Source organism: Mus pahari, chromosome 5, assembly GCF_900095145.1.
Source record: "Mus pahari chromosome 5, PAHARI_EIJ_v1.1, whole genome shotgun sequence".
Lineage (NCBI taxonomy): Eukaryota > Metazoa > Chordata > Mammalia > Rodentia > Muridae > Mus > Mus pahari.
This window is the reverse complement of record NC_034594.1, coordinates 131,725,457-131,738,490: the sequence shown is the minus strand read 5'-3', so window position 1 is coordinate 131,738,490 and position 13,034 is coordinate 131,725,457. Positions and strand designations below refer to the sequence as shown.

Here is a 13,034-nt window from a genome sequence, read left to right as displayed (position 1 = left end):
CAGTGTTGGGGTTGGAGTTTTGGTGGGTACTGCACTCTTCAATCATCACAAGATTGTCTTTAGAGAGTTGAAGAAGAATTGCTGGGAATATTCTCATTTTAAATTTCCCCTAAAAATATGAAAAAAGTCCTAAATTCTATCCATGTTTCTTTGAAGGGGAGCCAAGCCTTTGCTACAGGTATGAGGGAGATGGGATTTGTGAAGATTTTGAGAAGGAAACCATCATCATAGACTGTGGCCTCCATACTCCTGAAGGATATTTGGACCAGTGGGCTAGCCAAGCTTATTCCTACCATGAAGACAAGGAGAAATGTCCTGTTTCCCTAGTAACAGGAGAACCTCATTCAATGGTAAGCTAAGCTGAAAGAGTGAAGTCATGGTTGTCTGGATGTTTGGGAGCTTGCACTTTATCCAAGATGTTATTATCCCTTTTGGCCCCTACCAAGTTCAGAAGAAGATAATGTTAGCTGAGAACCTTCTAGAGTAGTCATAAAATCCAGTACCTCTCATGCACAATATGTGATCTTAACAACATCAATCATACAACTCAAGGCATATGCAAGAACCTTGAAGTTTAACATAGACATGTAGCTATCATAAACTGTTTGGTCTCTACGTGTGGTGGAGGTTAGTATGAATGGATAAAAGGTAACAATATAAGAGATCAGAAAGTCTGAATTACACAGCTGGACCCACTTCTATTAATGTTACTATATGAGTTTAGATACTTACCCTCTTTGGGTCCACATTTGTTAATACTGTTTGCATATAACAGGCCAGTGGAGAGTAAATTTTATTTAAGTTATTATTGTAGAAGTACTAGAGTTAATAGTTAAAGTGAATTGAGTGAATTCTTTCCCCTATCTACCTAGCAGAAGATCTTGGGAAGACTCTCAGAGACTATCCTAATGGGATTGGTGAATTGAGATTGAATACTAAAGACAAGATGAAGGGCAGTTGGCTCTTGGGTACCATTCCTGATGGTTTCATCACCAAATAGATTCTCCAACCAATGGTCAATATAGTCTTCAGAGATACAAGATAGTCTTCAGAGATAAAACCAGGCCTCTGGGTATATTGTAGACCAGGATGAAAGAGCTGTATTGCAAACTCCTCCTATGAGGAGGCATTTCTGAATGGGTAGAAGAAGGAGCTAGCCAAGGTGCCTGTCTTAGTGTCACATCAGGATGCCAGTATGGAAATTACAGCACTTCTATTGTTAGTCTGTAGTTTCCTTTTTCTTGCTACTAAAATGGCTGTTGCCACTGTAAGCATGAAGTCAACATTTCATGTGTGTGTTTGTTTGTGTGTGTTGTCTGGGTTTTAACTCAGGGCCTAGCTCAGTCACTGAATGCTTTGTCACCGAGCTGTGCTCCCATAACCTTGCATTTGCCTTTATGTGGGGGGAGGTGAAGAAGAAATCTGGTCATAGGAATGTTTGTGAACAACAGCCGAGTGTTTGCTCATGTTTATTGGGAAAATGGTGAATTTTCTGGAAGCTCAACACTAGATTTTTCACAACTATCTTACTGGTCTATTTAGTCACCCTTATTTGTAGGAAAACGAGGAAATGAATATTTATCTACCTGGATAACTTTGAACAAAGCTGATATTTGTTAATGAAAAGGTGATGGGCAGGAAGATACACTGAGGCAAGTAGCCTTTTCTGCCACATTCTCTTTGCCAAGTCATGCCATTCATCTCCTTGGAGTTCTGGTGCTCAGTGACAAAGAGTCAGGAGAACTGGAGATTCCAAGTTCATGGCAGCTCTCTGAAGTGGCTTTTAGTCTTGCCTGAATGTGTTCTTTAATTGTAGTAGGAGATATTTCCTGGAGTTTTGCTTCTTGGGTTCTCTACCAAGCCAAGCACTCCTTGTCTGCCTGGTTAAGTGTCCTCCCTACAGGGTCAGTTGATGCTGATTGGTAAGGACCTAACCATCACCTGAAAAGAGTCGCAAATCGAACCCTTGGATCAATTACCTGAAGTGTGCCTGAATGGTTCTTTGGGCATGGTCCCACACTGATGATGGACAGAGAGTTGTCCAGTATGTTTCTCTACCCTGGCAAGATACATCTTGAGGGTAACAGCATTGAGAAATTCTTCTATATGAATTGTGGATTTCCTGCATTCTAACTTTCTGCATTCTGCATCTACTAGTGTGGATGTTAGGCACTTAGAAGAGAGAACAGTGGGCTTTGTGCTAGAGAGCTTTCTTCACTTTATTTTTCCTGCACGCCACACTTAATTTGGGATTGAAACTGAATTTCAGATCTGTACTTCACGCCGCCCGGATTCATCCCCATATCATCTCTTTCCTGGCTGGTTTCCCTGTGTCTTCAGTCTGAAGAAAGACCAGGATGCAGGCAGTGAGGAGGCGAAAGATAGCCTGCAGAAGGACAATGAAATTTGGCTTGAAGTAAGTGACCTACATATCTATCTGTAAACCTGTGAATAGAGACACACGTGTGTGCAAGTGTATGGATAAAACTCGTCATTTGATTGATTCATTAGATTTTCCTTTTGTTATCTCAAAGTATTTACATCTTACACTTATTTTCATCTTTCTCTGAAGTTTAGACTTCCTATGGGTAATCACTCTAGGAAAGTGATATGTACCGCAACTATGAAAAATTAGAAACGGATAGGTCAAATACCCTAATTAACCATGGAAATAGGGGCACAGGGTGTTTAATATCATTATTGCAAAGACTCCACTATGCTCCTTATCTGTTGCATTGCAAATGCATCTAGTAGATTTCTTTCTTTTGCACAATTTTGACTGTTTGTTGTTGTTGTTGTTGTTGTTGTTGTTGTTACTTGAGATGGGATTTTGGGCAGCTTTTTCATATTTACATCTCCAATTCCTCTAACGATTTTGTGCATTGAGTAAGGTAGAGGTTCTCAGTCTCTTCCCTGTGAATGCTTAGTAGATCTAGAGAACTCAAACCCATTGTGCTGCCCGTTACCATGTAGAAAACCTACAACGGTATGCATAAGATAGCTTGTGTATTGACACTATATTTTATTTATTGATTCATCACATTGTTCCACTAGTTCATATATTTTTTTTTGGAATGTTAGTATACTTCTCAGTACTAAACATTCTAGTCAGTCTTAAATCCCATGGTGTAAGTTGTAAAGATCCTCCATTTTCCTTCAGAATATATTAGCCATCTTAACTATTATCCTTTAAGTTTTGTATGAATTTTATCAGCTGATTTTTGTTCAATCTTGATAGGGTTTATCATTTTTCCTATGTTTTTATATAACCAACCAAAGAAATGTACACTTTCATTTTTAGTTATTTTCAGTATTCTTTTGTTTTCAGGGCTCTGCATATTCTAGACAGGTTTTCAACCATCAAGCTACAATGATGCTTTAAACTGGTGCTTCTTTTTCTGATAACTTAATACAAAGATTATAATTTCTTCATGACCTCTAAGACATTTTTCACTTCCAATGCTCCGGTATTTTAGATTAAGCAAATGTGGGAGAGTAAATATAACAGCTGCTTTTGACTTTTTAGTTCATTCTGAACAATGGCAAGACAGAGAATCGATGTGTTATATTTCTTTGCCAAGTCCCAGAGATACCTAGCTAGTTTTACCTTTGCTTGCCTTTTTCTCACAAGACCCCTTCGTCTTAGCTTACATGACGAAGCTAGCATTTTCTTATGCTGGTGAATTTTCTGTGGCTTGCTTATACAGATCATCATAGACCAGCTTCTGGCGCTTAACTCTACACTTGTTTGGTGTGAACACCCCAAGAGTTTCCATGAACTTTTTTTTTTTTTTAATTTGGATCCTCTAGGACAGCAGTTCTCAACCTGTGGGTCAGGACACCTTTGGCAAACCTCTATCTCCAAAAGTATTTACATTACTGTTCATGTCAGTAGCAAAATTATACTTATGAAATAGGAATGACAATAACGTCATAGTCTGGGGATCACCACCACGTGAGGAACTGTATTAAAGGTCACAGCATTTGGGATGGTTGAGATGCACTGCTCTAGGAAGTTTTATTCTTTCTGTCAACACTACATTCCCTGTTTCTGGTGATGACTGCAATTTCCCTGACTTCCTCTACCTACATGTCTGGTCTCCTGAGCCACCATTCTCAGAGCTGGTTACTTCCACAACCCCACTGTCCATTGAACAGATCTTACTTGGAGCAGTATCATTTTTCTTTGCTGCGTTTTCATCTCCTCTTTTGACAGATTCACATGTGTTAATTTTCCCTGGAGAGCAAGTTGAATGTGCAGCAACATGGGTATTATTGTCTCTCTAAGCCAAATCAAAGCTTCATTCTGTATTACAGAAGAGAGAAGACCGAGAGTAAAAGGAGAAAAGATCATGGAAGGAAAACAGTTCCTGTCACTAAGAGCTTGCGATAATCAAGTTCCCATTTAAGTCATTTTGACATCAGCAAGGACGGGAATTGTTTACTGCTCAAAATTCACACCCATTACTTGCAAAGGGATTTGTTTTTTTATTGTTGTCGCGAGATTGGCAGTGAAATGTTTATTCAGTTGCTATTAGTATATTGTATCACTTTGATTTGAGTCATGTGGGTGAGTCACTAGCTTTAGTTAAGCTAATTTTATGGCACTATTTGTAGATATGTGAACTATGCACACTGGAGGTTGCCAGGGTATGTCTTCGAATTTCTCCATCTTTCTTATAAGTTATCTTTCTTAATGAAAATGTATGTCTTTTCTTAATCTTGAGGAATGCCTGCTTTATCCCAGTATATTCCCACTTTCTTTGAAGGACTTATTCTTACTGTGTACTTTAGAATACATGGATTAGAACCAACTCAGTGTGCACTTGATAATGCCAATCCCTTAGTGACCTGACCTGCGGTGTGCTGATGATCTCTTCTTTACACTCGCTGTCCTTTCTCTTCTATCATAAGGAATGAAACCTTAACTAGACGTCAGACACTGAGCACCTTGTAGAGATATTGGCTGACATTGTCTTCTTTTCAACATAGATCTATTGGCATATGCATTAAGATTTGGGAAATACTACCCCAAATAAATACACAATTTAAAAGACTAGAACTTCTGTTCTTATTTCTGTGAGCTCTGATCCATTTTCCAGGTTTTTTTCCTTTGTTCTAAGAAACCCCCCATGCAAAGCTTGAACTGGTCCCTCTACCTTGAAAGCCTCCAGCTTCCATGTTCTCAGTAACATGCACCTGCCAAGGACCCCTCCAGGACTTGAGCCTCTCTCTGGCCAGTCTTTTCTTCATTTACTTTGCACTGCTTTGAATATTAAAACTATTTTGGAGACAATGCCAGGTTCTCTTTATTGTGATTTCTTTCCTTTTGAAATATTGAGCTCTTTTGTCCTGATGGATTTGCTTGTTCTCAAACATCAGCAGCAGCATGATCTTACTTAATTTGTATTTTTAAAAATTTCTGCTAGAATGAACTCCCTGTTTGACTGTAAGTTACTCAGTTATATCCAGAAGCAGAAATCTCAATTTGAACTTCAATTAATCCCTATTAGCTAGCTCTTGGATTTTGGGGATATATATATATATATCTCCTATTCTTACTCTACAAGTAATCCAGGAGAATAATTTCTGTGTAGCATGTAATTTTAGAAATCCATGCTAGCTCCAGCTTGGCTCTAGAATCAGTAGCCGTCCATTCCTCCTTGCTCGATGCTGAAAACAGCCTACACGCAACAACAACAAAAAAATCTGTATTAGACCAAAATCACCAATCATACCAAAAGTTACATTAGTGTATAAAGTATTTAGTAAAATATTGATTTCATGAATCTGTATGGTACCCAATAAGTTAGGAAGTGACTTTTGAAAATAAGCTATGTTAAACAAAACATTTTCTAAGCAGTGCAGAATTTCTGGCCCGTTACTCTTTGTTTTAGGATAATTTAATCTTGATTTGATACACAGATATGATTTGTATGCAGTGAATCAGAGACAAATTTATTACACAAGTGAAAAACAACAGTACTGGAAAACATTAGTTTTAAAAACATATTTCCAAATTCTTTCATTCACTCACATGCTACTTGCCAAAATAAAAGTTCTGTCTTTTTAGCCAATTTTACTGAGGTAGTATTCTCCTGTTGTTTATTTTTTAATTTTCTTTTTAAATTCCAGTCTTCCACCAATAGAACAAGAACGGAAGAATTTTTTTACAGGTATATAGTACAAGTGTTTTATTATTTACAATGAAAAATCACATTTGAAGTCATCTATAGTCTACAAAAAATGCATATTCATATGCATTTTACTGTCATCCTTACAAGTCACTGTGAGTGACAAGAGAGGTGTTTTCTGTTTTACAGATGGAGAAAGCATCCAAGATTAGAAGTGCTTTTTCTACATCACCTAAGAATAAAGTGATAACTGGGAAGCTCAGATTCCTGTGTCTCAACAATAATCACATGAGGTTTCTTTTTCCTCTCTGAACTCCATTGCTCATTATATCAGCATTTATTTTGCACCTACAGCATACCACACCCAGAACTTACCACTGGGAATCCTCAGGGCAGAGCAACCAAAGGAAGGAAGCAAAAGCACAAATGCATACGAAAGGGAAGGTGTCCTCTCTTGTTTTACTGCATATGTTCTAAATATTTGAAAGATCACATATCGATAAGTCTGGGTGAGAGGATCAATTCTGCTTTTTGTCAAACTCCCCATGCATTAGCAGTTGTCATAGAAGACATGAATTCTTTAAGAAAGTACTTTGAATATAAATAATGTGGAAACAAATGAAACCATCTGAGATACAGACACTCAATAACCAATTGTTTGGTTCCCAAGGAGTCAGTCACCATATGCAAGATCATATATTCATGTTCCTTTCTATGGCTTTAAACTGTCTCCAGTTTGAAATGATCTCACTTGGGTTGGACTGGCTAGCAATCCTAACAGAAACCACAACATGTTCACAGTATTTTAAATACCAGGGCTCTCCACATCAGTTATGAATTATGGACCACTTGCCTGGAAATCCTTTCTGCACAAGCCTAAAGCCTGTTAACCATAATTTCTTTCTTTGCTTTGTTTGCTGTCAACCAGCTAAACATTGAACAGGAATCTCTAACAAGACATGCAATGTATATTTAATTGATGAGATTTCAGATGAGTATCCCTAACACCATGTGAACAGGAAAAAAGCCCAACACATGTTGAAATCTATTCTGTTCCTCATAGTATTTATTTTACACACTTCAAAACTGGTTATTTTAAAATTCAGAGATGCTAAGCGTTTATATGATATAAGTAGTAAACGCATATTTAGGATTAAGATTCAAATCCAGTTTATCCCAAAGGCTGTGGTTCTTCCTTTGCAAAACGTGAGTTAAGAGACATTTTCTATGAAGAACCAGTTATAAAATATTTTAAGTTTATAGGACACACCACCCATATCAACAATGTTTAACATAGCTATTATCATGAAGTTAGAAACTATGTAAACCTATGTATATAATTTGTACATTTAAAAACAGAACTTGGAATTTTATATACTTTTCATATTGTGCTTGTGTTTGTTTTCAGCTTTCTAAAAATATATATTATCTTAGACCACAGCCTTATGGAAATGGGCATTGGGTCAGTTTTGTCCTGTGGGCTGCACTGTGCTAGCCCCTGGTCTACATCATGTTTCCAGTTTCTACTAAAGATATCTATAACTTTATCTTATTTCAGAAGTATGTTATTCAGGCTTTGTTACTTTGACAAAATGTCGGATGCAAGCAGTGGAAGAAGGAGCTAATTTTGGTTCTGGATTAAGAGGGTTTAGTCTGTTGTGGAGCCAAGGGGTGGTTTGGTAGAGCAGAGCAGAGAAAGAATATCTGTGATACCAGCTTATTCCCGTTTTGTCCTGTATAATTCACTACCCAAGCACATGGGATGATGACATTCAACTCCAGGGCAAGTGCTTTCTCCTCAGTCAGTCCTTGGTGGAAAACGTCTCACAGCTATATGCAATAGTATGCTTTAATCTAAATGTTTCTCAATCAAAGCAGGTTAAGAATCAAGGTTAAAAGTCTTGCACAGCATGACAAAATGCATGTATGTGTTTGTATGTGTGTATACATGTTCATGTATATGCTCATATGTGTAAGTGTGGATGTGTGCTTATGAATGTGGAGGAGACCATATATCCTCTGAGGTCACTCTTCACCTTTTTTCCTCTGATGTAGCATCACTTACTAAAATCTGAGCTCACCAGTACAACCAGCCTGCTGGCTGGCCAATGAGCTCCTGTTCCTGTCTCCCCAGTGCTTGAATTAAAGATGTGTGCTGCCATACCTGGCTTTTCCCATGGGTGCTGGGATCCAAGGTCAAGTCCTCATGTTGTGCAGCAAATATTGAAATGACTGAGCAATATCTCCCACCCCAACGTCCATGTATTAAGTCTACTTAATAAACACTACTCTTTGTGAACATTGCATTTTGGGAGAACTCAAACATGAATAGATAACCATTTTCAGCTTGATGTTACAGACTTGAAATGTCCTGACTGATCATAGGAAAATAAACATGAGCTTTATCTTAAGCTGAATTTTTCTATTTATCTTATCATCCATATTCCTTTATGCATTTGCACGTGTGTGTGTGCGTGCACACAAACACACACACACACACACGCACGCGTGCGCGGACACACACACACATACACCCCTTTACTCTTTTTAGTTGTAACAGAATGCTTTCAGTGTAGGAATGCACCATCGTTTTTATATATTTATAACTAACAGGTAGAAGGTTTATAGCTTTCCTTCTCTGGCAATGCCCCCTCCACATTGTCTCCCCAATAAATACATAACTCCCCATGAAGACTTAAGTCAATTCATTTTCTTTTTAAATCTGAGTCTTTCATGGACTTTGCTGTGAAGCCCTAGCTATGACAGTCACACTTCTTCCTCTGTGCTCCCTTCTACAATAGTATCTGCAAACATCATTGTTCTATTTCTGTTTGTATGTTTGTCTGTCTTATGACCTATACAGAGCATGTGGGCAGAAGCCATGTGTGCTTGTGGACATATGTACCAGACAAAGCTTCCTTGTGCTGTTCCAAAATGTTTAATGATTGCACAAGTAAATGACTGGTGTTAGAACTTAGTATTTGGGAATACTTGATATACTCAGGGCAAGAGACAAAAGTGAATATAGAAAATTGTGACTAGACAAGAAAAGGTGGCAGAGACCAAAAATTGAAGGCAGCACTTCTTGCAAGGACTTTGAAAAGACAGACTGGCTAGAGTTTGAGTGAAAATCACATTGATGATTTCCAGTGGTGAATGAAATCCCTAGCTATTCTTTGACTGGGCAGATGGATTCTCTAGAAAGCAAGTTCCGAGATGGAATTCAGTATTCAGGAGATTTATTAAGGTTTGTCTGAGTACTCAGTTTCTGTGGGATGGCAGGGAAGGAAGAATGGGTAAAGGGAAGCTAGGTACCATAATTTACGGGTTCACAACTTCCTGCCTTCGTTGTCACAAAGGACAAGGCCGAGGTGAATGGAAAATGCAGCTAACAATGCTTGCGTTATCTCTGAGATAGTGAAGTTCATGCAAGGAAGGTGGGAACAAGTTGGCAATTGACATTATACTCTTCACAGCAATCACAAATGTACACATGTACACAAGTAGCTGTAGGGTTAGTGTCAAAAATAGAAGACTAAATGGAATAAAAATGACTTGATTCTCCAACAAGAATGCAGAGAAAGAGAAACCAAGAACAGACAGGGATTTATCCAACAGAAAATGAAACCCAAGATGATGGGTTTAAGTTCAACTAAATCATTTTCTATTAAGTAGAAATTGTTTCAGAGAGCCACAAAAATGCAGGTTGTAATTTTAAATTACATGCTGTTTACAAGCAATACCCTATAAATGTAAAATTTCTGGATATTGAAAATATATGGGTGAAAAATATGTACTGTGGAAATCACAAGTACAAAGTAATTATGTATTATGATAGTATCTGGTAGAACAGATTTCAAAATAAAGGAACCAGAAAAAAATGGTAAATGATCAATTTATGAGAAAGACTGACAATATTGTTACATTAAGTACATAAATTATTTTCTAAAAATAAATAATTTGAGTTGATACAATTAATGTAGAAACTTCCAAAATAATTCATAACTATAGCTGTAAATTTCATCATCTTTTGATAATCTATACAACAAGTAAGTAAAAACAAATCAGGAAAATATATATAAGATTTCAAAGTGATTATCAAATATTTTAATCTAATTGATATTTATAGGTACATTACACTAAATTACTGAAAACTGTGCATAGTATATTCACCAAACTAGAATGCCATAAAACAAGTCTCAAAATATTTGTAATTAAAAATAATACAAACTAGGATTTCTACCTTAATAATAATAAATTAAAAGGGGACAACAAGATACCTTTAAAGATTCCAGGTTTTTTGCAATTAAATAATATTACTAAATAATATGTAGGCCAGGAGACAGAAACAGGAGGATTGTCATATTCCTGATCAGTCTAGACAACTTGGTGAATTTTCAGGCTGGCTTAAGGGAGATTCTATCTCAATAAACCAAACCAAGCCAACCAACCAACCAAACAAACAAACAAACAAAAAACTAAAATCATTTTAAAAAAAACAAAACTCAAAAAATCTGTTGGTCAAAGAAGGCTTTCTGATGGAAATTAGTAAACATTTTGAGCAGAATGCCGATGACAACTCTGTGGATGCTTGTGCTTAAGTTAAAGTGTACTTTCAGGGGAATTTATATCTTCAAAAATCTATACAATATTCAAAAAAGTTACAAAATAAGTAATCAAAGGTTCTCCCTTATGTCATTATGGAAATGACAAGTTAAACCAAAATGAAAATGAAAAATAATAGCAAAAATAAGTGGAAGAGAAAATGCTTAGTATTTTCTATTAGATTATCTCGTTTTTTCTCCTCTGGACATGAATTCAGTGCTTAGAATTTTCCTTTATTCTTTATGAGATGTAAAAGACTCTAGATGTAAAACACATAAGGCATAAAATATCATATTCTCACAAGCTGAATCAACACCCCAAAGCAGGAGTGACCACCTAAAAATCTTGTCAGTTACCAACAAGATTAAGAAGCAATTAGTGTGCTCCTGAGCTTAAATAGCAACAGTTGAAAGGTGTGACTAAAGGAAATAGTCTATTTTTCTTCATGAAGTGGAAGTGATGAAATAATTAATAGTAGATGATATGAAGAGAAACTCAGAAGGACCGTGTGAAGAAGTGCTATCAAACAACTCAACAAGAGCTTGACTGGATGAGCAGGCCTTCATCCTGCAGGGACCCACATTTTCCTGTGAATCACACTCCGAGTCTGGAAAGTTCATGTGATCCCTATCAAAACCCCAAAGGATGCTCAGTAAAGAATCACCATGCCGATTCCAAGTCTGGAAAGTTCATGTGATCCCTGTCAAAACCCCAAAGGATGCTCAGTAAAGAATCGCCATTGCTGATTCCATGGTTCTATCAAATAGCAATACATAGCACTTAATGATAGTGATTTAAAAAATCAAGAGTGCAGATGGGTAAGTGTACAGGGAGGTTCAGGAGTATGCCATAGGATGCAAGCCAATACACAAACACATTCTTTAGTCTCTGTTGAACAGTTACCAGACCCAGTGCATGGGTCCTGTTTCCACACACCCTAGCTGGGGCCTGGACTTAACTCAAGTTAAGTCAACCAATGAGAGTAAAGTGGCCTCTTATCTTGCCACACTTTTCATTATTGTCTTACTATGGTGAGATGTAACATCCCTTTGCGCAATAACTGCTGATCATTTAGCATTCTTTTCTCAATTCAAAGTATAGATGAATTCACTCATTGCCCCCCTATGGTTGAAATGATATTTTCCATTTTCTTATGTTAGGATTCTAGATCTTGACTTTTAGACTTGTCTTTCCCAGACTTGGATTTTTTTGCATATAGATTCATAATACTTTTAAAGAAATACAGCATGCCAATTTCTCTAATAGCAGCCACTGAAGTGTTCATTCTTGCCTTGTTTTCTAGTGTGACACCCATTACCTACCAGCTCCTAGGGAATGCATGAGTCTGTTTCAAAGTCTATCGCACTTAATTGGCCCATTTTCCTGTTCATTACAACAATTCACTGCTTGTATTGCTATGAATTTTACTGCGTAAATGAATTTGGCTATAAATTGAAGTTTATTATTCATGAACATTTTGTTTCAATGTAATTTAAGAAATGTAACCTTGTGATTCTGTCTCTCTGAATCATCCTTTTGAATCAAGTAGACAATGTTTGAGACACCAAACCTCTTTTTCCTTGAGGAGTGATCTTAGATATGGCTTATCTATGGCATTCTGAGTGTACTATGGGAGTTTATTGACATACTTTATATATTTCCTTTTGTATATTCAATTTGCTAACTCCTCATAAAAGTGGTAGTATTTTTCCAACTTTTTTGTTTCTTTTTATGAAACCTCTTGTGTAAACTAGGATTATACTTTCCTTCAAAATTCAACTAAATATGCCTTTTTAAAAAATCCACTCAGTTCAGGGCTTATTTGAGGAAGGAATTTTAATTGTCACTTGAATTTTTTTCAGTTTTAAAAATATGCCTTATGTTTTGATTTCGTTTCCAGCTTTGGATTACTTGGTGTTTCTGAAAAATTACATTTTTGTTGTACATGGTTAGATGGAGTACTGATCCATGTTCTTAATGTAATTCCATTGCTCTTACCCTCCTGGCCGTACTTACCATACCTTTAGTGATATGTGTTTCCAACACATGTGAGACTTGTCTACCCTACTGATGTTTTCAGGAGTGGTAGTCTAGTTCACCTCACTTTTATGTTTTTTTCTCTACTTCATTAATTTCTTCCTTTGTCGTTATCATGTTTTTTTTGTCTTGATTCTCTAGATTTGCACTGATGTTCTTTTTCTTCTCTTCTCTTCTCTTCTCTTCTCTTCTCTTCTCTTCTCTTCTCTTCTCTTCTCTTCTCTTCTCTTCTCTTCTCTTCTCTTCTCTTCTCTTCTC

General features: G+C 36.8%; 1 protein-coding gene across 1 annotated transcript in view; it reads left to right on the top strand.

The window, feature by feature from the left end:
* The window catches only part of Pappa2 (pappalysin 2), a 238,200-nt gene that overhangs the window by 110,303 nt on the left and 114,863 nt on the right, over window positions 1–13,034 (top strand). The window contains exons 10-11 of the mRNA XM_021198056.1: window positions 157–350; window positions 2,270–2,416. Of these exons, the coding sequence (XP_021053715.1) occupies window positions 157–350; window positions 2,270–2,416 (341 nt within the window). The remainder of the gene's footprint in view (window positions 1–156; window positions 351–2,269; window positions 2,417–13,034) is intronic.